The 25,566-nt window shown below is 40.2% G+C and overlaps 1 protein-coding gene across 1 annotated transcript; it reads left to right on the top strand.

Moving 5' to 3' along the window:
* The first annotated feature begins 115 nt into the window (after positions 1–115).
* On the top strand, positions 116–24,975 carry LOC112562820 (nuclear pore complex protein Nup88-like). The gene is made up of 15 exons (XM_025236346.1): positions 116–376; positions 913–1,082; positions 1,512–1,637; positions 2,117–2,398; positions 4,153–4,339; positions 4,977–5,145; positions 14,069–14,164; positions 15,558–15,639; positions 16,370–16,474; positions 20,814–20,951; positions 21,264–21,386; positions 21,913–22,059; positions 22,721–22,847; positions 24,040–24,158; positions 24,561–24,975. Exons 1-15 carry the CDS (start codon positions 143–145, stop codon positions 24,622–24,624), a joined length of 2,169 nt encoding a protein of 722 aa, XP_025092131.1. The 5' UTR covers positions 116–142; the 3' UTR covers positions 24,625–24,975.
* Positions 24,976–25,566: the final 591 nt, after the last annotated feature.

The following is a 25,566-nucleotide window of genomic DNA, read 5'->3' as shown; positions in this document are numbered from 1 at the left end:
TATAGTAAAATCAAACATCCATCGGATTAAACCTCGTGAAGAGTGTACGTTTCAAATCGATGTGCACTATGTTGTGACCAGCAAAGGATTGTTAGTGGTTACACTGAGAGTTTTCTTTTGGGTTAGAGATTAAGCCACGAAAATGGCGGCGCCCTGCTCAAATTGGTATGAGAAACTGAAAGTTCACCCTCTTTGCAAACAGCTGAAGGAAACAAATTTACAAAGAACAGAGTCGGGCATCTTAAATGATGCAAAAAGCTTGATAGCTGTGAAAAATGGAGATTTGTTTATCTGGAACAGCTCTTCTTTAAACATCATCCACTGCAACTTAAACAGCCTGCTTTCAGAACACGAAGATGCTTACACTCGTTTCCAGGTATTTATGAAATATGTTGGCTTAAACAGTTGCACAAAATATTACTTTTTCCTTTACATACAGCATGTCATTTAAAAATATCTTAACGACTTGACATGTTTGTAAAACAACAGTAGCATTTTTTTCTAGTACTAAGTTCAGTCCCTTGACTTTACATCCCTTAATTTCATTTGCGCTTGGTAAAAGTGTAAGAAAAGGCTGTATATCACATTAATTTATGTTGTCTTAGATTAAACTTCTTTGCAGCTGATTAAATTGTGTTATTACCAACATTTCTTAAAATTGTTGTCTAAAAAACTCAAATATTCGAAAAATTGAATCTATTTCAACACATTTTCACTGAATATTTATAAACACAATCTATGCACATAACACATGAAAAAGGTATTACCAATAAAAATAGTGCTGTTACTGCACTCTTCTTCTTTCAGTCTGTCTCAAGCTGATTTTTCTTCAATTGTTCTTTGTTCATGCATGTTTGAAAGCAGATAATGAAATTCTTTTGAATATAAAATATAACGTGTTTCATTTTGTAGATGTTGCATTGTACTGACACCCCAAGGTTTGAAGTGGATGGATTGCTTCTCAACTCCAGTGGCAATCAGCTTGCTATATGGGGACCTCGAGGAATACGGGTTATGGAGTTGCCACAGCGCAGAGGCAAATTTTCAGAGTTTGAAGGCGGAAAAGATGTTATCACTTGCAAGTATGAAGCATGTGATAAAATTATAATAGTCTGCACCACAGTGCATTCTCTGACTTGTAATTTTTTTCAACATGTTCAGAGTTTTGTGATATTGTGACCAATTGCATGTTTTTCATTGCATAATTTTAAAAACTGTGTTACAGATTATTGAATAATCTTGGAAGACTATTGTTCAAGTTACTGATAAGAGATACTGATTTCCTAAAGTTTATAATAAATCCAAGTTAGCTGGAAATGTCAGACAAAAGTAAGCCAATGTCAACAGTAATATGTTCACACTTCAATTTGAAGTGTGGGTATTCCATTATCATAAATTTAATTATCATTTTTATCTGTCATTTTATTTCCAGATGACAGTTGCTAGAAAACAGTATGAGGATATTTTCTGTACAGTCACTGACTATTCACTTATGATTCTTTGATGTCCAGAACAATCAGCATTTGCTCACGGCAACTAGCAGGCAATCAGTGGTTGCAGATCCGTAAGATTGCTTGGCACCCTGGCAGCTCATCAGGCATGCATCTTGCGGTTCTAACTTCAGATAATGCTTTTAGGTAAGCGAAGTGAGCTGCAAGTTCACACACAAGGCATGACAAGGCCGAAAATCCAGAGGATCTTTTTCTTGCATTTCATTACATTTTGTGTACATTCTTGTGGTTAGTTTAGCTTATGCCTTGTTACTCCTTGAGGAGCATAGGGCCGCGCATTCTTGCGGATTTTAAATTAACTTTTCTAAAGAGTTGCTAGAAGGTGAGATAAAGGAAAATCAGTCAACATGCACTTTCAGACCATATACCTATTTTGTGTTACCATGGCAGCTGTAAGCTGCCCCGACCCAGTGACATCCCAGGCACTGTGACAGAGTTACAAATGGAACAAAGCCATTAACTGAAAGTTTAAACTGTATTACCTTTACTGACTCTAATCACACATGTTAAGTAATGGTGTTGTCAGTTTAGCCTGAGGGCAGACTATATTCTGGCACTTTTTTGGTGCTAAACAAATCATAAATCTGTGTAATATTTGCTTGCAGCATATACAGTTTGCTAGAACCAGATCGGCCCACAAAAGTAACATACATACAGCCACAAAATGAAATGAGCACCAGTTTTACATCACCAAGTAAGTTAAACATCATGGCAGCTCTAGGTGAGACTGTAGTGGGATTTGACTTTGGAGGTCCACAAGAAATACAACCCCTGCCACAGCAATTTCAAATCCCAAAGCAGGAGGATGTTCTCACTGTGTGGCCAGTCTTTTTTGTCAAAGGCAATGGAGACATCATTGTTTCATACTCAGAGGTGACTTCAAACAGGTCAGGAATGTACTCTTTTGATCTGTTTAACAGATTTGCTTTCACTTTTTGTATGCTGAATGATGCCTACAATGGGCTTAGTCAACCAAACCATTTAAAACTACATTCAGTGAAGGCTATAACCCTTGATTGAAGTGATATACATATAAATTGACTATTCTTTATGTAGACTGTGTGCTTCTAGTCAAATGACAGAATAAATTACATAAAGAAATTAGAAAAAAAGGAAACTTTGAAGTTATTTTAAAAATAACATCTTTGAAGAATGCAATTACTTGGCTTCATTCTTTTTTTCTTCTTAAACATAAGATTCTATCCACATAATAATATTACTAGATATGACAACAGTATGTGGAAAGAACAAGCACTTTTTTTTACCATGTCCAGTGCTGTGTCACTAATAGAAAACCATATGGCATGAATCGTGTTTTTTTTTTTTTTGTTTGTTTGTTTGTTTGTTGTTTTTTTTCTTTTGTTTTTTGTTTTTTTTTAAAAAAGATTTTGACAACAGAGAAAACATTGTGATTCTGCTTTAAAAATTAAAGGACAGTTTTCCATTACTGATATGGTTTTTTTTTTTTTTTTTTGCATTGTCCCTGGCTTGAACCATTTTCCTATTTCATATACAGTCAAATCTCCCTACTATGCCACCTCTCTACTATGCCACTCTCGGTATTATGCCACTTTTGCTCGGTCCCGACTATAAATTCAATGTAAAAAAAAATTTACTATGCCACCCCTACTCTCCCTACTATGCCACTTTTTTGTGACTGTTAAAAGACACAAGTTGTAAAATTCCGCGCAGTGCTCGATTATTATACTCTATGGTAGTGTGGGACATCGCAGTTAGGTGGATGGAACATAGCACGCACACAGGGAGGGTGGAGGCTGGCAATGTGGGGGGTGGTGGTCGCTGGCCGGGTGACAGCCACGTGACATAGGGAAGGTGTGAGGGGGTCGACTAGCGACAGGATGTAGGTGCGCGGATGTGGTTGGGAGGGGTGGAGGATGAAGAGGTGAGGGGGAGAATGAGAGGAGACAGCTAGCGAAGCCGACGATTCTTGAGAGCTTTGGACCAGACCTGGGCAAAGGCCTCCTGTCTCTGACCGGCCCTCCCGCCAGTATATATACTATGTATACAGTATTGGGTAAAACTGAGTTAACTATATTAGTCCGGCCCTCTAAAACCATCCCAATTTCTCATGCGGCCCCTTGGGAAAATTAATTGCCCACCCCTGCTTTGGACTGACGGGTAACTTGAGCAAATAAAGCCGTTTTTACAAACCCTCTCTACTATGCCACTCTCTCTACTATGCCACTTTTGCTCGGTCCCGGTAGGTGGCATAGTAGGGAGATTTGACTGTATTAAGATTAATGTGTTTTAATTTGGAAATTAATGTGCACTCAGTACAGTCTATATTACATGAAAAATCAAAGGGTTAGAAATGGAGGATATTTTTCAGGGTATAACATGCTGGCAAAAGAAATTGCTGGTGAGAAGATGAAGATGCATTCAGACAATGTGGGAACAAATAGCACAATTCAGAATAAGTTAGGAAAATGGATCATTGACTTGGTTTGACCAGTGCTGGACTTTCAGGTTATAAAGTAAACAGAATACTTTGGAAAAAAAAAACAGCAGGAAGGATAAATGGGATGGGAGGAGTTAGCCATGGTTTTTATGATTACTTTTTGATGGTTGTATATGATTCCATGTGTATTTCTTACTCATCTCACAATACATTGCTGGACAGACCACTACAGCTGCCTCTGCAAGGACCACTGGTTATGTGCCCACCTGCTGAGGATAACTATGGTGTTGATGCCTGCTCTGTTCTCTGCTTGGACACCTTGCCACCAGTTGTTGTCATGGCAACATGTGATGGTCATTTACATCACTGTGTTGTGCTACCAAACTCAGAAGGAAATTCTGCAAAAAAGGTGTTTAACAGAGTGGATTTTATTTTCAATATCTTTTTTCATCAGCTTTTTATCATTCTCAGAAAACCGGAGCTTTTTTCATCTTTTATCTTGCAGTTTCATATATCTCCCAGTGTGAATAAGAGAAAAAGAAATGATCATTTGGCTTTTATTGTTGATTTGAAAATATTCACTCTTTCGGAATACACAATATAGACAATAGACTGCCATTAATCTAATTGAGAAATCACCGTTTATTCTGATGTTACTCTAAATATGGCAGCTAAAAAAGTTAAATCCCTGGAAACCATTCTAACAGGTATGTTCATGCAGCATATACAAACTTTGGTCATATTTTCTTGCAAGTTCTGAATATGTTCCTCCACCAGAGAAGTTGTTCAGGGGTTTCTTGCATTTTTGCTCTCCTTTGTTAGCATCTTCATTCAAACACAGTTTTGATAAAGTAACATTGTATTATTTTTAATTTGCAGTAAAGCATCATGCAAAAAAAGAAATTTCACATCATTAGAAGTACAAAATCGAGGGAGTTGAAACAAGTCAGGTCCTTGATATGAAAGATTAGAAGATAGTCATATAAAACTTGGTGACCATACACATCTTATTTGTTATTAATGATACAAATTTATTTGAAACAAAGGAAATGAAACTGGCTCCAGGGATGCCACAGTACCAACATCCGGGTGAACCTTCGCTTTATGTCATGGAGTCTGTAGAACTGGAGTTGTCTCTCACCGATCTCAGTAGTGACCTTGAAAACTCAGACCTCAGGTCTGACTCTTTTACTTGCCCAATCAAGCTCATGAAAGGTCAGTGCTAATGTTTGTCAGTTCTTGCATTCTAGAATTAATGGAAGATTGTGAACTGAGCAAACCAAAAGATTTTTTAAAGAGGTGAAAATAGGGTTAACTTTTGGGGGGAATTTTTTTTAAGGCACTCTTTTTGAAGATGGGATGGAAACTGAACTTCCGTCGGTGTCTGTACTTTGAATGCATGGACATTTGTATGCTTGCATCATGTACACACATGTGCATATGGGTAGTGAGATTAATTCATGTGTACTGGCTGAATTGAACTTGGATCTATGAAAAGGTCATGCAGGTGTAGAAATAAAAATAAGTAATAAATGTGTACAAGTAAAACATACAAATATGTGCAAAAATAAATTTTATCATACATAATACTGGTGATAAGAGTAAAGCAAAAAAGTGATTGTGGAAATATGCATTATCATGAATGCTGGTATTGGCACTAACTATTCGAATCAACAACTCCAAATAGAAGCTACAGTAATACTTTTGACTTTTTTTTTTTTTTTTTTTGCGTGTACATGTCTTGAGAATGCACATATGTTTGTGCATGTGTTTCAGAAACAAGATAGTTGAGTGCATGACTACATCTGTTAATGCTCTTAAGCACATGCATTACATTTTCATTTATTTATTTTATGCAGCTAACTCCTATAAAGGCTAAACACTTAGTTCCACTCATGAATAGATTGGATGCCTGCCTGCATCCAGATCAAAGGCAGTTGCACCTACTGGCAGTGTATTGATTTTCTGAATGTTTTATTCTGCCAGTGAGAGAAAGAGGCTGCCATTAAAGCGATGGCTGTATATGCTCTTTCTGGCTAAAAGAGGTGCCTATTGATTTTAAGTACTTAGAGGGTATACATGAAACATAACTAAAACACCAAAATCTAGACTTTTAGTTAACAGTAGCTTGCTTTTTTCCAACAAAATAAATCATCATTACCATGTCCCACACCCATCAACCTTCTTAAGTGACCATTCTTGCTTAAGTGCTTTTGAAATACATGCAATCTTTTCTTTTAATTAGTCATGATCTTAAAACTTTTAATTTTAAAAAGAAGTAATATTTATTTAAAAACCATATGTATTGATTGAATGTAAGGTCAAGTGGTTAATGTAGGTGAGGGATATGCTAATTTACATGCATGCACACACACACACAAACACAAGCTGGTAGCAGACCTTTCTTTTTTTCTTTGCTTTCTAGTTGACCCTGTCTCCACCACTCTTGTATTAAAAACTTGAGGGAAAGGCATGTGACCCTAACATATAAATTTAAATAAAATACATTTTTATTGTTTATGTATGAATCATTTATCATAAATAATATTAAATGACATTTTAGCCTTTATAATTTAGTTTTACCTGATTTCTTTTTTCTTTTTAGGTGGGGGAATTATTTTTTTTAGCTATTGCTTTGGGTATGCAAGATGACCTCTGGTATTCTGAATAAAAGAAGCAAAGCAATATAATTAGTTTACTTGTCCATTAGGTGTAAGGCACACAATTTTGATATGCTTCCTCTTAAATAATAATAATTATTCTTACATTCCAACAGGTTCTATCACATCTGCATTTACATACACATATGTGCATGCACACAGGAGATTTATTAATTGATTCTTTATTATTTTGAAAGTATAACTCCAACATGAGTGTGAGTGTCTGTCAAAGTAAATACACAACATCTTAAAACTGCTGTAAACATAATACAATTATAAACAAAACCAAAATCAACTTTTATAAACATATATGTCAAGAACTCAAGATATAAATATACAAACACTTCAGAATACAGCATTTAGGAATATACCCACACACATACACAAGACCCTTATATACCATTTACACAGAGGAGTGTAAATCTGTTAATTATTCTGGAAAATGAAAATTATAATTTTTCTTTTTCGGAATATACAGCTTAAATAATATTAAAATATAAGTGTAGTGGGGTGTGTGTGTATGTGTGCACATGCATATTCACGTAAGAATGCCTGCTCGTTAAGAAGGGATAAGAAACTTTCCAAGTCAGTAGTGGGAAAGGTTGCTCTTTCCTGCAGAGAAAGTAATAAGATTCACATTCGCTACTATTGAAATAAATTCATTTCTGTTTACTTTAAAAAATGAAGGAAAGAAGTGTCCTTGATTCCTTTATCTGAGCATGTATTGTTCAGTGTCTCTGTTGCTGGTTCATTTTGTCTCTCCCGGTTAAGATTACTGGATTTTTAACTCTTTACGGCTTCGAGTTTCTTGCTTAACAATCCAGCTCATGTTTTTTTAGATAAAGATGTGTTCTTTTTGTTTTTGCGTTTGTGAATCTTAAAATACACTCATTGTGTGTTTAAATACATTCTTAGAAGCATGTATGGCACTGATTGGTCTGATACACAAGTTTCAATTTTTGTATTGATGTTTTCATTTTATCATCTTTTTCATGTATGTGTCACATTGACATTTTTCAGTTATGGGTATATATGTTATAGTCTTATTGTTGGTGTACCTATAGGAAAAAGTCTGTTAGACTTGAAGGGAGAAGGGAGGTGTGCATTTCATGCCTGTGTTAAGGAAGCTTACAATCATTCTTAGCAAAGGCTGTTAGCCTGAGAGCAGTCACATATCCTGGCATGGAGCAGTCATATATCCTGGCATGGAGCAGTCATATATCCTGGCATGGAGCAGTCATATATCCTGGCATGGAGCAGTCATATCTTGCTCCATATATAAACATAAACATACTCCAAAGTACATGCTGTTGGGAGATTTCAAGTTTGACTTCTTAAAACCAGAAAATCATTGGCTTGGATAAATTGCACCAATATATCTATGTAAGCATAACACTGTTGAAGGCTGTGTACAGCCTAATGGTTGCAGTGACCATTTTTCTGTTTGCCGTGCAAACAAGGTCTTAAAATTTCAAGAGTGACATATAAAACTATTATTTACTGTTGCTTCAGAAACTTTGTTAAATCAGATTTTCTCGCCAATCTGTGCAACTGTCCTCTCAACAATGTTATCAGCATGACAGATCCCGAAGAAGCCTTTGCTTACTTGCATGACTAATTTTGGACTATTTACAACAAACACACCTTTGAACACCAAGCGTGTTAAATACTTTAGTAACGCTGCATGGCTTGATCAAGAACTTCAAACAGCAATCATTGTCAGAGATTTACTAAAGAAAAATGGCCAAGAAGTCGAATATAGAAAACAGAAACTTTGTCACAGCAATGAAAAGATACATGATGAAAAACTACTTTAGTAAACTTGTTGAATGCAAAAGTAATTAAATAAAAATCTGAAGAGCCATTAATCACCTCACAATCAAAACCTTGCTACCCCATTTCCTACAATATAATTAAATACTCGACCAATAAAAGAGGTACAAACCCATAAACTTCTAGGTGTGACTTAATAATATGTCATGGTCCCAACCAACATATCTTAGTGATAAGCAAACTTATAGCAAAGAAAACCTCTTTGTCGAGAATGAAACACTTTCTAAATCTTGTCTCTCGAAAACATTTTTTTACACAGCCCATATTCAGTCGACCATAGACTATTCTTCCACATTGTGAGACTGCTAGTGGAGCTTTGATGAGGCCTCTTGTAAGCATTCAAAGAAGACCAATCAAATCAGTTCTCCTCAAAATTACACTAGAATCCAGTGATTTAATCCTTTAAATGTGCACTGAAAACATCACTCCTTCCATAAACACTACTTCTAACACCATTGCGCACAATTTTAGTCCTTTTTCACACCCTTCCTTTTGCTATATCATGCTACCCTCAGTTCTTGTTCTTCTTGTTGTTATTTGGTTCCTGTTTTTGTTTTCTCTATTGGATTTTATTCTTCATTAGTATTGCTGTTTATTCTTTATGTTATTTGTTTTCCTGTCCCCTCGTATATGCTGTCCATGTTTCGTTCTTGTTCTTAGGCACTAAGAGCAAGCTCCTTAAGAGTGTGAGTATGCTCTTTACAAAGTTTGCATTTATTAGTATTATTTGCTGACTTGAGGGCCTGCCACTGATTTGCAGACTGAAATTCAACAAATGTCTTTAAAACACTAACAGACAAAATGCCCCCTAAACTTTCTGAATTATTTTCCACCAGTACTGCAAAGGCATCCCTCAAACTTAATACTCTGATTTTGCTAATCAACCTATTCAAGCCGAGTTTAAAGTACTAAGGTAGTGTTGTGTGGAACAGCATTCCACCACACCTCCAGCAAGTGAAATTCAGTCACCATCAGTTCAAACCCTAAAATATTTGTACCAAAATCTTTGATTGCTTCAGAAACCTCACATATGTCTCATTACAAAAATTGTCTGTAATTCTTGTACATACACTCTTTCTTCTTGTTTTATTGTGCCTTTTTTCTAGTTGTGTTGGTAATTTGGTTACTTTTTTTGCATGGCGTTCGAGGGCTAGATATAAAAAAATATTATACTTTACTTATTCTATTACCCTCATTAATAAAGATTTGTCAGTTTGTTAATTTGTCAACATGGGTAGGAATCTGAAATGGTGGATGGATTCTATTGGTTCTATTTATAGAAATAGATGTACAAAAGGCTGTTGCAACCCAACCCCATAGTCTCATAAGGGATGCACATCAATCATACTGTAGCAGTGGCATGGTACATAACACTGGTTATATGGGACAGGGAAGACAAGGGAAGAATTCTGTATGATGACAGATAACCGGTTCCCACTGCTTGAGATGAGGTCAGCCAATTTGAGGTTTCATAGGGTAATAACCTTCTAGCTGTATGGTAATTATAATATACACAGAATGTGCCTCTTTTTCAACAAGATGATGAATATAGTTTGAAATTAAATGGACTTGTGAGGAATGCAGGCACATATATTTGTTGGGGGCGGGGAGAGAAGTAGTTGGCAGTATGTCGTCATATTTTTAGGTGAAACGTCCTGTTGCATTATTTCTCCCACCTCTTGCCCCCAGCACACACCCATGTCATTTTGAGTGTTTTCTCATGGTAAAAAATGGCTTGTGCTACCTAATTGTTCTTTGTTTTGAAAATGTATGAATAGATTTCTTTATTATTGGATTGTTAGCTTTCTGAATTACTTAGTCTGAAGGATACAGGTGGGCAAAGGGAAGTCTGTAATGCAGCATGAGACAACTTTAAAAAAGAAACTGTTTACATGTTCTGAATGCTTGAAGTTTTGACATGGTATTTAAAAATGTAAATGCGACATAAAATTGCAGGTTTTATGACCAGTTTTGAGGGATGAAGTTGCAGGTTTTTATTCTGAATCCTTTACAAGTGTTGTCAAGAGCAAAAGCTATTTCTGTGATACTCCATCCACAGGTCAGCACACCTTGGCCTTGTCGCAGGTGTATTTGAGCTACTTTTTCATTCTTAGGGCATTTCTTTCCTCTTGTAAATTTTTCCACTCATGTTCCATTTGTCACCCCTGCTTCCCACACTTCAAAGTCCACTACCTAAAATCTACCCGTCATTCGTGGTCGAGCGCACAAGCATCCGTGCTGGAGCTTGGCAGAAGACTTGCATTGATCATCAGAGAGAGGTTTGTTGGTATACTCGGACCTGCCACCAGAGGGTAGGGCGCGTTGGGTGGTATTGATCGGGGAGGTACCCGCTGATCCAGTGCATTCTTTCTTTACGACATCGGGTGTTGGTTCGCATCTCCCACTCTTTTACACACGCACAGAGAGAGAGACACGCGCGCCTCCAGGTAGTTGAGTGTTTGTTGGTGTGGAGGAGGGGAGCGAATATCTCGCCCCCCACACACTTACACGAGTTACCTTATACTCCGTGCACTTAACTGGTGAGCGGACCTGGGTGTGTGTGTGCAGCGCGTTTCACAAGGATCCAAAGGGCTCCTCTCTGAGATGGCTCAGATAATTGCTGCCACCCAATATCGATATCATCGGCTGGTGGGTGGAGGACGAGATGCAGAGGGACTTTGGGAATGGGGGAGGTTGAGGTGAGGCGTTTCTTTCACACCTGACTGATGGCTGCGCCCCCCTACCCCACCCCTGGCCCGAAGTGAGTGATGACGAGCTCAGTGTGTGTGTGTCGTAGGCTCTTTCCACGCTGTCAAGATATTTAGTTGTTGCAGTTTGATTGATTCCAAGGAAGGTAGGGACAGGGAATGCAGCTTGTGGAGAATTAAGCCGGGGTTTTAAGATTTTTCTGCATTCTTATCCACCCCGCCCCTTCACCATCCATCTCTGCCTTGTCAGTTGGGGTGGGAGGTGGCAGCTAGTAATTAGCATAGCCTTTCATGTGGATCTGTCTTTTTTTTCCAATTAATTTTTTGTGCTTTTCCTGAACTATTTGCTGCTAGTAGGATTCTGTCAAAAGGAAAACAAAATGGTGCTACATAGGACTTGCGCTTGTGCAGAAGTGTACATTAACTAGTAACAACACTTTAGTGCAAGCATGCCGTCGGGTGTTCAAAACATAGTATGTCTTGTGTGCGATGTGAGACAAACTTTGCAGTTGGATTTTACAACATTCAGTTTGCATAACCGTTTTTAAAATAACAATTTTCAAGGCTTTCTACTCTCTCTTGGTTGTGAAATTGAAAGTACTCTCCCGCTATCTTGTTGCCTGGTTTTTTCGTATTTTCCTTTTAAACGCGGGGTTTTTTTGTTTTGTTTTTCGCTCCTTCCATTTTTGGTGGGTTCTTTTTTTATTTTTTTTGGTGGATCGCCCTCCCAAAACTATTGGAAAACTAGATAGGGCTAATAGTGATGGGGAGGTTGCTGTAAATCAGTAACTCTAAAACGGTAATCGTTAGGAATGACTTTCGTTTGCTTGGTTGAGTTTACGCCGTGGTGTAAGCTGATAGGGAGGGGAGCTGGCGCTGATATTTTGCACGCGAGCGTGAGAGCTATTCACGAGAGACGGGTGAAACCCCGCAGCTAGGTCAGGCTGAACTTTGGAATCGTGGACAGAAAGCAAGGGCCAACAAAAATCAGCCCAGAAAGGTTGATGTGTTCTTGCCAGGGCAAAGCTTGTCTTTTTACTGGCGATGGGGTTGGATATGGTTAAAAGGGGGAAAGGCGCGATGCGCTTGATGCATTTTGCATGCATACAGCACAGATTTTTTTCCGAACTAGACCAGCAATAATCGGGTTATAAAATAAAACATTAGCGATTCCTCTTGTGTCTGCCTGTCGGAATATACTGTCTTTTACCTCCCCTTCCCCCTCCTACCCAGCTTTTTCTATAACAATAGCAAGAGCACCGCGGATCACTCTCAAAATAGAAACAGTGAGGCATCGATTGAGCTGTTTTGTTTCGTGGGAAGATATCCTATTCATGAGCCTTTGTATCTTCTTTCCGCGTATCAGTACGGTTGTAAATGTCGCAGGCCTACCGAAAGTCACTGGATACCTTTATGTATGAAAAGGAAATATGGACACTCGTGCAGCCTGGCTCATTGACATCGATGCGCAGGTGAACGAACACATTTTACACTTGGATGATCAACACCTAAAATCGAAGTTTAAACAGATCATTAGTTCCGTTCGAACCTGTATGGGGAGGGAAGGCTACTGGCCTGGCGATCACGGGGAGACTCCAGCGTTTAACCACTTGTCATTTGCCAACAATCGAATCTTGGCAGAGAAATTTGATATTTGTCAGCGTTACGCTTCTCAAAAGGAAAGGGGTGGAGAGAGAGATGGGTAGGGGAGAAGGTCGAAAGACTCGATGTTGTATCAGCCTCCAAGAGTCAGCGCGTTCCGTTTTTTTTTTTTTTGCACGACAAACAAACGCCCGACCGCGCGCCGCAGGCCACCGAGTCGACACGTGCAAACAGCCATTCACTGGCGTTTTGTGTGAGGAATGTCTGTAAGCCGAATGTATGACATGCAACCCCTTGCATCGGCGGCCGTGAAAAAGTTGTCCGGTCGATGAAGTAGCACACGCCAGAAGCCAGAGTTGAACAGCGAGTAAAATCTATTGCCTCTTCAAGTTGGCTGTTTGCTCTCCTACACCACCATCCCCCCTACCCCTCCTCGTGTCGACGTCAACAACGGAATGCCAGGACAAGAGCGAGGTGGTGGCGGAGGCTAGGGGGACAAGTGGGTGTGAGGAGAGTGCGTGGGGTGTTGAGGATCGATGCAAGGGACGTAACGATGCTGAGAACGTCTTCGGCGCGTTGTCTCCCCTCTTGTTACCGCTCGGCTCAGGTGTTGGAAAGTTTGCGAGGCGTGGATTGAGCTGGACAGAGCAGATGACAAGAACTCGCTTCGTAATGACAATGATTTCGCTGTTTGTTGCCAGCTTGTCGTAAGGGAAAGAAGGATAGTCAGGCATGGGCAGGCGGGGTTGGGTTACGAGTTCAATTGGAAATCGCATCGATATTCAGAAAAGTGCTCGCTGATCAGATAGGTTATGTTGACTGCTGGAAATGATTTAAATTAATATTGCATTGTCACCAGAATTGAGTTGCTGGTGAAAATTTTAGACCTCTAGAAAAATGGAAACTGGGTGAAAAATTGATTACAAAATTCCAACAAGACCGACAGATGAACATAGTGAGTTAAGAGTTTAAATAAGAACACGGAAGAAGACAAACATCTGAAAAACATAAAACATAACATCTGAAGCATGCTTTTAGATGAAGCGATAACTTTATTCTGAGAGATTGTGAACTTGCGAATTGCATGATGTCAGACAAATGAAGCTGCTGCATGCTGGGCATTATTTACACACAGGTATATGTTATTAAATAGGTTTTTTATTTTGAATAAGAGCTGAATTCTTATACATTTAGGACTATTTCTATAACAATTGTTGTTCTAAGGACACAGTTTGTGATCATGAAATTCCTTCATTTTACAATTAGATTCCAGCAAATAAAAAAACCCAAAACTCACTCCATGCAATGGCATTCATTGTTCCTCTTGTTTTTCAGATCCTTGTTGTCCTGAGCGGTACCATTGTCTTCATTCAGCAGGCATTCACAGCATTGCTCTACCCTGGATAGCTAGCCTTAGCATGTTTTTGTCAGGTTAGTATCAGTGACTAAGGAAGGTTGGCAACAACATAAACTGAGACAGGATCAAGGGTTACCATTAGAACCAATTGTGTATGTGTAGGGAAAAAAATCAGGTTGAAGAAGGAATTCGGGTTACATGTTCTTGGGGAAAAAAAGGTAAAATAGCCCTTAAATCTGGAAGTATGCATTGTCTTCTTCTTCTTCTTCTTCTTCGTCGTTCACTCAAATGGACACGCCTGCCTCCTGCACAAATGATGCTGTGCGCCGCAGGTCCTCCAGGCTGCCGTGTAGCTTCCTCAATACTGGCGTCTCATCAGTCCAAATGCGGTGCCTGAGTTCTTCGTGCATAGGGCATTCTTGCAGTAGATGTGCTGTTGTCTGACTGCCTGTCTGGCACGGGCACTGGTCTGTCTGGCCGATCCGGAGCTTGGTATATAGGTGGTAATTGAGACGGTTGTGGCCTGTCCTCAGCCTGAAAATAATGACCTGCTCAGCCCTTGTAAGCAGGTAGTATGGGTCGTTTCGGTTGAAACGTGGGTGCTGCTGCAGCCACGTGTTGTGCTGTTTGGCCTTGATGATGGTTTTAACTTCACTATAGGTGGTGGACCTGTCTTGCTGCTCTTTTGTGGATCCTTCCTTGGCAAGAGTGTCTGCGGCTTCGTTGCCAAAAACTCCACAGTGGGAGGGGATCCACTGTAAGACGACTGTGCAGTCTCCGCATAAGGAGGAAAGAGCAGTGGACAGGTCGTTCAATTTCTTGTCTCTGGCAGTCTGTAAGGCCTGCAGGACAGACAGAGCATCCGTAAAGAAGACGACTTTGTTGGAGGTGTCTGGACTGTTTTCAACGTGGGTGGCACCGGTCTGAATGGCAACTGCTTCAGCCTTGAAGTTGGTGGAGTAGAGTCCGGTTGCGAGGGAAAGACGGTCTTCTCTTCCTCCCGGGTACCGGATGAAGATTCCGGCGCCACCATTCTTCACGGCTTGTTCAGCCGACCCGTCAGTGAACACGTGAGTCCACTGATCTTGTGGGAAGTTGTTGTGGATATACTCCATAGTACAGGACTTCTTCACAGCGTCTTGGGAGTCTTTCTTGCCGACACCAGGGATGCTGCAGTGAATCAGGGGGAAAGCAGTTTCATTCCATGCTGGGTTTGTCCGGCACAGGGGGATCTCTCTGGGGTCGTGTTCCAAGATATCTTGGTATGCATTGTGATATAAACCAAGAAGTAGCCTTTGATTTGTTTGTTGTTGTTGTTGTTGGTTTTTTTTTGGTTTTGTTTTGTTTTGTTTTTTGTTGTTTTTTTGAGGGGGGAGGGATAGGGGTATCCTTTGTAAATTTGATTGTTTGAAATGCAGCTGTTAAACTGAATTAGAAAAAGTGATTGCTTTGTGGCTGGTTTCACAGATGCATCAAGTCACCTGACATTGCCAGATGACCAGGAAAGTGTTGTAGAGCATCTCATTTGCACTAAACCTCTCAACTCCAGGTAAATGTCTAGGGTTTTTTGCGTTTGTTTTTAATTGGATATCTGTCTTTATTTTCAGCCAGAAAAACAAGTTAGGCAAAAGATAGCATCTCATGTGTAGCTTCATTGGTGGGTTTCCATTCTGAAATGTGTATACCCCTTGATGGATGAGTAACATGATTGCATTAAAATGTAAGATGCACAGGAGGAGTAGTTATAAGGTATTGCCTGCTGTTTCCTGTCAGGAGGAATGCTAACAGCACCTGCAAAGTAACTCCACAATTGCAGAATCTGTGCCCTGTTCTTTATTTTTCTTAGCTATAAAGCTGGTTCTTTTCATAGATGATTGTTAGTAAACAAGGCATAACAAATTCTATGTGGGGGTTCCTAAGTTAGTATCCTAGAAGAGTTTTTTTTAATAACTGGTCATGATTGTTAAGTCCAGGAAATCAGAAACTTGCAATCTTGTAAAAGACATCAAAAACTGCTGATTTATGATTTATTCTAAGTTAGTGAAAGGTCATGGAAATAAATTCTTAATTTAAAATATATGTCACTCTAGCATTTGTTTTTCTCATCAGCTCTGATCAATAAAGAAAGTGTAGGTCTGTAAAAGCAGACTAATGCAGATACATTTAAGTTTCTAGTGGCTTTTCTTACACCATCTAGTTTCTGTCAGCATGAGCAGTTGCTATAAAAACCAGTGCAAATTCCAGAAAATGTTAATTTTTTTTGTAATTTCTTTGCATAGCCCAGTAGCACCTGTGCTGGGTATGGATGTCATCAATGACCCAACCCTTTCCCCCACCATGCTTGTCCTGTCCATGGAAAAAGAATTCTATACACTTCCCATGAGGTTTGAAATGTGATTTACTTGTTTGTTCTTCCTTTCATCACTCTGCCTGCCTCTCTATTTCGTTTGCCACATTTTCTCACCTTCTTTCCTGTTTGTTTTTAATTGTTGCTTAGAATATGTATCTTGTCCTTCCTCTACTTAACTTTGTTCCTATCAACTTATTCCTGGTTTAGCACTCATTCTGCTATTACTTCTACCAGAATGTAGAAGAAATGTTTCTTGTGAGCATTGGTATATTTTTTGAGTATTTGCACATAATGTGAAAAAAAGCATTTAATATAATTTTAATGTTAAGTACTTAGAAGGTGAACTAATTTTTTACAGAACTGGTAATCTGCAATTTTTAGAAATGGTTCTAATTTATTTCTTAAAAGAGGGTTTGTTTTTCTAATTTACTCCATGACATGAGCAAGAACAGCAGAGAACTATTTATTTTGCTGTGTACCATTTCGCATGCACCTAGTGACTCCATTACATTGCCTTCAATTTATTATGTTTGTCTTATTTAGGTCATCTGTAATTGAAACTTTCTTTGCTTGTCACTTCACAGTTGATTGTCTTGTGCCCAAAGACATTTCAAGCTGCTTATTTTGTTATCTCATTCAGATAAGTGTGCAGCTTAAGACTGCCTTTAAAAGTTTTAACACTTTAGATCAGGGGTCTCAAACTCATATTAGCATGTGGGCCGCAGTGGAAAGTAACAGCCAGTCAGCGGGCCGCACCACGAAAAGAAAATGTTTTTTCATTAAATTTTACGAACACTACTGTCACTGCAGTTAAATGCTAAAATAAAGTTTTTATAATTATTAATTACATTTAGTCCCCTGTGGGACCCCGGGGTATGCTTGCCTAGCAAGCATTGCAAGAATATGGTCCCTGCCATCCAGCCAGGCATGTCGTAAGAGGCGACTAAGGTGGACACCTCACCTAGAGGTAAAATAGGTTGTGGTAGGGCTAACAACCCCACCATGTAAAAAAAAAATCCTGTTACAGAAACTAAAACCAGAGAACTCGTCACAGATGGCGAAGGTAATGAAGCACACCAGGAGACTGGACTAATGACGGACGACAGCCAAACCCGAAAGGGAGCTGGCGCCCCGACAGCGGATTTACTGAAGCCGAGGCAGAAGTTGAGGGTGGGGTGCTGAAACGTCCAGACCTTGTACCAGACTGGCAGGATGCTCCAATTAGTCAAGGAGTTTCACAACTACAACTTGGACATCCTGGGAGTCAGTGAGGTCAGATGGACCGGCACGGGAAAGAGGAGACTAGCGTCAGGACATACCATCTTGTTCTCAGGAAGATCAGACGCTCAGCACTCTGAAGGAGTAGCTCTACTCCTCAACAAGAAAACGGAAAAGGCACTGCTGGAATGGAAGCCTTATGGACCCAGGCTTTTGAGAGCAAGATTCCATTCCAAGTACACCAAGCTGACAGTGCTAGCCTGCTATGCACCAACAAATGACTCTGAGGCAGAAGACAAGGATGCTTTTTATGATCAGCTCCAGGCAGCCTCAGAAAGCGTTCCAGCCCACGACATGTTGCTCATCATCGGCGATCTCAATGCCAAGGTGGGAAGTGACAACACCTGCAGGGAGCATGTCATGGGCAAACATGGAATCGGAAGCATCAATGACAACGGAGAGAGACTGGCAGACTTTTGTGAAGAAAACAACCTACTGATTGGAGGCACACTCTTCCACACAAAGACATCCACAAGGCAACATGGACATCACCAGATGGGATCACAAAGAACCAGATAGACCATGTCATCATCAACCGAAAATGGAGGAGCTCACTTCAAGATGTTAGAGCTACAGAGGAGCAGACATTGCCAGTGACCACACTCTTGTGATAGCCACAGTTTCTCTGAAGCTGCGTCGATCACGAGGAATACAGGCACGTCAGCAGAGAGTGGACTCCGGCAAACTAAAAAATCCAGCCACCGAAAGGGCCTTTGCTATGGAAGTAAAGAACAGGTTCCAGGCACTAGGAGACCAACAAGAGATGACCTTAGACGACTTCAATCGAGTCTTACAGGAATCAGGAGAGAAAATACTGGCTTCCAACGGAAAAAGAAAGAACAGTGGATCAGAGAAGAGACATGGAAGAAGATAGAAGAGAGAAAGTCAGCCAAACAAAGAATCAACAGCACCAGATCTGAACGCCTGAAGGAACAACACAGACAAAGATATGCAAAACTGAACAAAGAGGTAAAGAGGATGACAAGAACCGACAAAAGATATCACATAGAGAAACTGGCAGATGAAGCAGAAAATGCAGCAAGTAAAAATGACCTGAAGACACTGTACAAGATAAACAAACAGCTAAACAACGGGTTTAAGAACAGTGATGTGCCAGTGAAAGACGTGAACGGTAATGTCGTCGAGGGAGAGGCAGGAAAACTACAGCGCTGGAGGGAGCATTTTGAGTCAGTTCTGAACAGACCAGATCCCCCTCAGCTTGCAGACATCCAGCCAGCAGCTATAGACCTTGACATCTGCACAGACCCACCAAGCCTGGAAGAAGTGACAGCAGCAGTCAAGACAATGAAGAGCGGCAAAGCACCAGGGGCAGATGGAATAACAGCAGAGATGTTGAAAGCAGATATAAGTGTGACAGCTCCCAAGCTGACTGAAATCTTCAGGCAAATTTGGGAATCAGGGCAGCTCCCTGCTGCGTGGAAGACAGGGCTCATCTTCAAGTTACCCAAGAAAGGAGATCTTGGAGACTGCAATAATTGGAGGGGCATAACACTTCTTTCCCTCACCAGCAAGGTCTTCAGCAAGATTGTTTTGTCAAGACTGACGGCAACTCTTGAGAAAGACCTCCTGACCACAGCAAGCAGGATTTCGCCCTGGGCGATCCTGCTCCGAACACATCTTCATTCTGCGACAGATTCTGGAGCAGAGCAACGAATGGAACACACCGCTGTACATCAATTTCATCGACCTGGAGAAGGCTTTTGACAGCATCCACCGCGAGTCCTTATGGAAGATCCTGAGGCATTACGGAGTCCCTGCAAAACTTGTTCAGGTCATTGCAATGCTGTACAGCGATTTCAAATCCCAGGTTGTCTGTGACACGGAGCTCACAGACCCCTTCAACGTCAGTACCGGGGTGAAGCAGGGCTGCATTCTGTCGCCGTTCCTCTTCATCCTGGCCATGGACTGGATCATGAAGACTTCCACCGACAGCGAGAGGAGAGGGCTCAGATGGACCATGACTATGACAGCAACAACAGCGCTGGAAGACTTGGACTTTGCTGATGACATTGCCCTGCTGTCACACCGCCACCAAGACATGCAGGAAAAAACAAAGGCCTTCTCAGAAACAGCTGGAAACCTTGGCTTGAAGGTCAGCACAAAAAAGACTAACAGTATGAGAGTGAACGCCAGAGTCCAAGACAGCATCAAACTAAATGGAGAAGAGATTGAGGAAGTTGACAGTTTCTCCTATCTTGGGTCCAAAATGTCAGACACCGGGGATGCAGAGGTGGAGATTCGAGCCCGACTGGCGAAAGCCAGTCAGGCCTTTGCCTCACTCAGGAGCACATGGAAGGCAAAAAACATCAGCCAGAAGATCAAGCTGAGAATCTTCAAGTCAAATGTGATCAGCACCCTCCTTTACGGATCAGAATCTTGGAAGATAACCAAAACCATCAGTAACAAGCTTGACGTCTTCCAAAACAGATGCCTCAGGCGCATACTTAACATCTTTTGGCCAAACACCATCACCAACGAAGAACTCCACCGAAGAAGTGAAACCGAGTCCATCACCACGCAGGTTCAACGAAGGCGTTGGCAATGGATTGGACATGTGCTCCGCCAGCAGACAGCAGACCTTTCCAGAGTCGCCCTACGATGGACTCCAGACGGCCGAAGAAAACGAGGCCGCCCAAAGGAAACTTGGAGAAGAACAGTGGAAAGGGAGATGAAAGGAAAGGGCTGGACATGGGGTCACCTAGAGCGTGTTTCAGCTGATCGACATCGGTGGCGGACTCTGGTTGAGGCCTTATGTGCAACCTGATGCACAAAGAGGAATAGATGGAATTACATTTAGTGTAGTTTATTACATGCACAGGCAGTTTAGTTTATTAAAATAAGTTGACGTTGTCTCTGTCACTAATAACGGGGGTAATTTTCACTGCGGGAGTTAATCACCAAGCACAACATACATATACACCGCGGACGTGGCCGAGGGCCGCACAAAAATGTTTCGCGGGCCGCATTCGGCCCGCGGGCCGCGTGTTTGAGACCCCTGCTTTAGATAAAAATTGTTGTTAACAAATCATATTTATATTCAATGAATAGAACTGAGGTGAAGGTTTCTGTTTCAGCAACAAGTACAAAGTACCATGGAGATATACAAAGGATGCCATCAGCATTGAATCTTCACCCAGGCATAGAGAAATTGAGCCTTTTAGTCAACAAATTTCCAGAATCCTCCATAGATCGGTGTCCAATCCTCTTTTGATGTGAGAAGTCATTCTTGGTGTGCAGATTCCACCTCCTTCATTCACCCTACCATCCCTTCCCTTCAAACATATCTTACTGTATGACTTTTCTTTAAAGATATATATATCTTCTAGGTGAGAGTTTTCTCAAAAGGTGAAACTGTTATGTGCATAATGGTTAAGATGTCGTTTAGTGTTTAACCAAGGAAAACAATTACAGGAATATGGTATAGGGCGCCACACACTCACATGCATAACCAACAGCTTCATAAAGTTCATCTTAATACTGTGGTGCAGTTTTTATTGTTGGTTTGTCAATTTGTTGTCGTGCAGGACTAGTGCTAAGACAGAAATGAGTTCTGAGGCATGCTACAAGCTTCTAGTGAGGGTCACACAGGTACTACGTGAGGAATACATTCAAAAGCAAGAGCATGCTCGACATGAGGTAGAAACCAGGTGAGCGTTGAACAGCTGTATTCACTGTAGCTTGTCTCCATGTTATTGTGTTTTGTACATGAACTTGTCTGGGTACAGCAAGCAGTCTTAATGATGCCAGCACTTTATGTGCTTACAGCTTGAATCATAAACTTTTACTCCCAATAGTCACCTGGTTATATGATCCAATAAGTCCCTGAACTTGCACAATAAACCAACCACATCTGTTTTTATTAATCCATGTGCTGTGGCTGATCTGTCCAGCGTTGATTGCATTCTAGCTGTAAATACGTTTTATTTCATTTTAAAACATGTAGACAGATTTGTTATTGCACATGCCTTGGGCAGAGTACTTGACTAAGACTTCTGGACAGGTTTAAAGAGAGAGTGAGGGAATAAACAGCTGTTTCTTTTTATACATCTGTGACTAAGCTTCTGTTCCTGTTACAGAGAAGATGCTGGTGTGTATAGTTAACCCAGAAATGTTTTCTTCAGTTAGTGCAGTACTCAGGGTTAGTCTGCTAATGATTGTTTTTGCTGGGTGCAGGGTGGAATTTTTGCGGCATCAGAAAGAGCAGCAACTGCGGGAGCTCCAGGAGCTGGAGGAGACCAAGGAGAATGTCACAGAAAAGGCAGAACACATTGCAGAGAGACTGGAACTCTGCCATGATAACAATGTCAATCTCTTGCGACGGTGTGTTTCACCGGTGGTTTTCTTTAACTATAAATCAGCACCCTAATCATCAGCTGAATTGGCAGTGCTGTAGTTCCTATCCACATTTCCATTTGCTGTTAAGTCCCTGACCAAAATTGTTTTTAAAAAATATAATTCTTGTGTGTTCAGAGACAGCATGCACTATGTATTTAACATCTCCTTCTGTGAAGCTTGTGTGATGTGCCTAAGTTGAAATTGGCTGTAAAGAGTAGGGATGCTACTGCTCAGGAGTATTGAGTATACATCTTTCACTGGCTGTTTTGGGGAGCCACCATATACTGGTGGTTAGTGCACTCAACTATACTGGTTGCTTGTGCATGGCTTAGCTGGGCCTGTGACTGGTAGAAAACTACCTCACGACCACCCATGGGTGCCTAATTGACCAGAAAAAGTGAAAGATGGCAACAAAATCTTCCACAAAGACAACCAAAAAAGTCTTCCACAAATTATACTTGAACAAGTTGAACCACTTGCAATTCACTTTACTTGTGGTCATTAAGCTGTGCATCCCTTTACTTCATAAGCTGTCCATGCCTGCTGTAAAAGTTACTGGTGAGATTAAACATAATTATGCAATTTAAGTCAAAAGAAATTAAGTACTCCATGGTGCTTAGGATTTTTTTTTCTCTTGATTTTCCAGCCTGGAAAGCATAATGCGAAAGATACAAAGTCGAGTACCAGTGCTGTCCTCGGCAGAGAAAGAGATGAAAGAGGAACTGAAACAGCTGGAAGAGAGAGTAAAAGAGTACAGCATAAACCTCAAACAGGTAGGAGAGTGGGGATGATCTGTACTAAAGCAATGGTGAGAAAGTATCAGCAGTATGCCCAAAAAGTATTAAAGGGCTAGTGTGGATGAATTTCTTTTAAATAATAGTAATAATCAAGTTGATTTATACAGCACCATCAAAGGCAGGCTCAAAGTGCTTTACATAAAAAGAAAAACCACAGAGACATATTAATAAAAAAGTTGATCTCAAACATAATGAGATTATTGCATATCCACCTAGTGTGACCACTCATGTTAAGTAACGCCATCAGTAAATATGCAGGCTGCAGCCTTGCCATTGCATGAAATCTTCGTTATTCAATAAAATTCTGATGTTCAATTAGAAGTCGATGAAGCTCAACTTTCAATCTTTGGTCGAGTTCCTTAACTTTTGCAGACAGAAATATGGTTCCATAATGACAAATCTTGTTAGAGCATCACGCTAATGGTCACAAACTAGTTTCAGAGAGATGCACGATGTTTATTAAACTTGTGTTTACTGTTCATGAAGCATGCTGCGACAGCTCACCACCAAAACTTTCTAGAGCAATTGTAGAAAAGGAATCAGTCTGAAGTTGACACTGGTGATGCACAGATCTAAAATGTCAGTAACGGCAAGGTGTCGCTGATGTAGCAGTAGAAATAAAATCATATAGAAAAGAAGAAAAGTGGTGCAGACACAATATTAAATCCAGGAATATATGACATTGTGTTATAGATGCACAGATCAATATTGCACACAAAACTTCACTCAGATTAACATGAAAAGATGAAAAGTGATGGAGAGCTTATGCCCTCTAGCCAGTTAGCGAAGGGACATCATTCTCCGCTTTTCTAAAGACTGGTTAAAGCTCAATGCAAGATTGTAAGATATTGTTTCCCAGAATTTGGATGAATTCTACCTCCTCCTCCCAACTTCTGTTCTAAAGATACATGCCTATTAATATTAAGCACAGGTCAAGGTCAACAACAGATCAGGATTTTACATGCGTACTTTTACATTGTCAAGGCTACAGCCAATGGGAGAGCTTGAATCATATTTTGATGAAGGTATCTGTGGACAAATGTAACAGGGTTGGGCTTTGCCTTATGCTGTCCTGGACAGGATTACCCACTTATGTTAACTGCATCTTAGCCACTTGACTGTGGGTTTCTTTACCTTTACCTGAGCATTCTACTCTGTCTGTGAATAGCTGCATAAGAAATTAGAATACCAGCAGGGGTATCTGGGGCAGCCAAAGATCATTTCCCAAGAGTCATCAGTCATACAGCCACAACAGCTCAACAACATCAAGAACATCTTGCATGAAGAGTAAGTTTTACTATAAATGTGCTTGCAGAAAATAGAATCTAAATACTCAGACTTCTGGTAGGAATTTAATGTCAGTAAATGGGCTGGCAGAAAGCATGGATACATACAGTTATACATAGTGTTATGTTGTAAAAGTGTTCTGAAAGGCAATGGGTTTAAGTGTTTGTCATCAGTAAAATGGCAATTGGCTGTCCTGGGTTCAGATGATGCTGTTCTTTCTCTGCTTGTGGCACTTGTTACATAGTTGGCTACTTTGCAGTAGTAAATCTAGTAGTAATAAAGCAGCCCATCTTCCAGCCCTTCCCTCACTTCTCCGTGATTGTATATATTGGTTCACAACAAACATCAATTTATTAAGTTCACCTTTATGAATGTATTTGTAATTTTACATTTTCATTTCAGGGGTGATGAAATTGGCCATTTGATGAAGCAAATCTCACAGTTAAAAATGGAGATCAACTTATGAGAAACCTCAGTTTCGTTGTATAACCTCTTTTTTATTTTTGCATTTGTGAGATATGTTATTCAACTGATCTATTGTATTGTATTTCATCCATCATGTGTGGACATTAACATTGCTGCATCAATTCAAAGGATGCCTCAATTCATCTGACAGTTTTCATGCTGAGACAATTGTTACAGGATACATGGGCAGAAGAACCCTTATTAAACATCAAATTCTTCAAATTTATTGTTTTTATGAGAGAGAAATATTATGAGTTTTAGGGAAGAACTTTTGGATGATCACAGAGGATCTTATAAAAGGTATTTTCTGTGGATTTCACTGAATAAAACATCAAATCACACCTGGTGCTAATTGACATGGGTCACCTCCTGTTCTTGAAAGTTTTTATTCCTGAAGGAGACATTGCCAGTTGATGAAAGCAGTTGGTTTAAATACAAGACCAGAAGGAATTTGACAATTTTTTTTGACATTTGTATTGATGAGATTCGATCTGGAATACAAATTGCTGCACATTTTAAGATTCTTTTATCCATTATACCTTATTTCTCACACACACACACACACAGAAAAGGAAACAATTTCATTCACTTATGTATATTCTATACTATTCTGAGCTGTGGAAGTCAGCTGAATTTCCTAGCTTCATAAACTTTAGTGAGAGTGTAACTGGGTGCTTAAAAATTGTTTCATAGCATGATCTTAGCACCACGAGAATATATTATGATTCAGTGGTTAAAGCTTGAGGAATCTATTCAAAGTGTGGCAAAATTGAAGCGATTGTTCTTGTTTTGGAAAAGGTTCAGTTTTGGCATTGACTTGCTGTAGACTATAGCACAATTGCTTTGGCTATTGACCATAGTGCAAACTTTGGTCACTGCCCATTGTTGGTGCAGTAGCATGGTAAATAGCCAAGGGTGTGGGTTTTCAGTGGGCTCATTTTTG

Source organism: Pomacea canaliculata, linkage group LG4, assembly GCF_003073045.1.
Source record: "Pomacea canaliculata isolate SZHN2017 linkage group LG4, ASM307304v1, whole genome shotgun sequence".
In the NCBI taxonomy this organism is placed as follows: domain Eukaryota; kingdom Metazoa; phylum Mollusca; class Gastropoda; order Architaenioglossa; family Ampullariidae; genus Pomacea; species Pomacea canaliculata.
The sequence above is the reverse complement of the archived record's forward strand: the minus strand, read 5'-3'. Positions and strand labels throughout refer to the sequence as shown.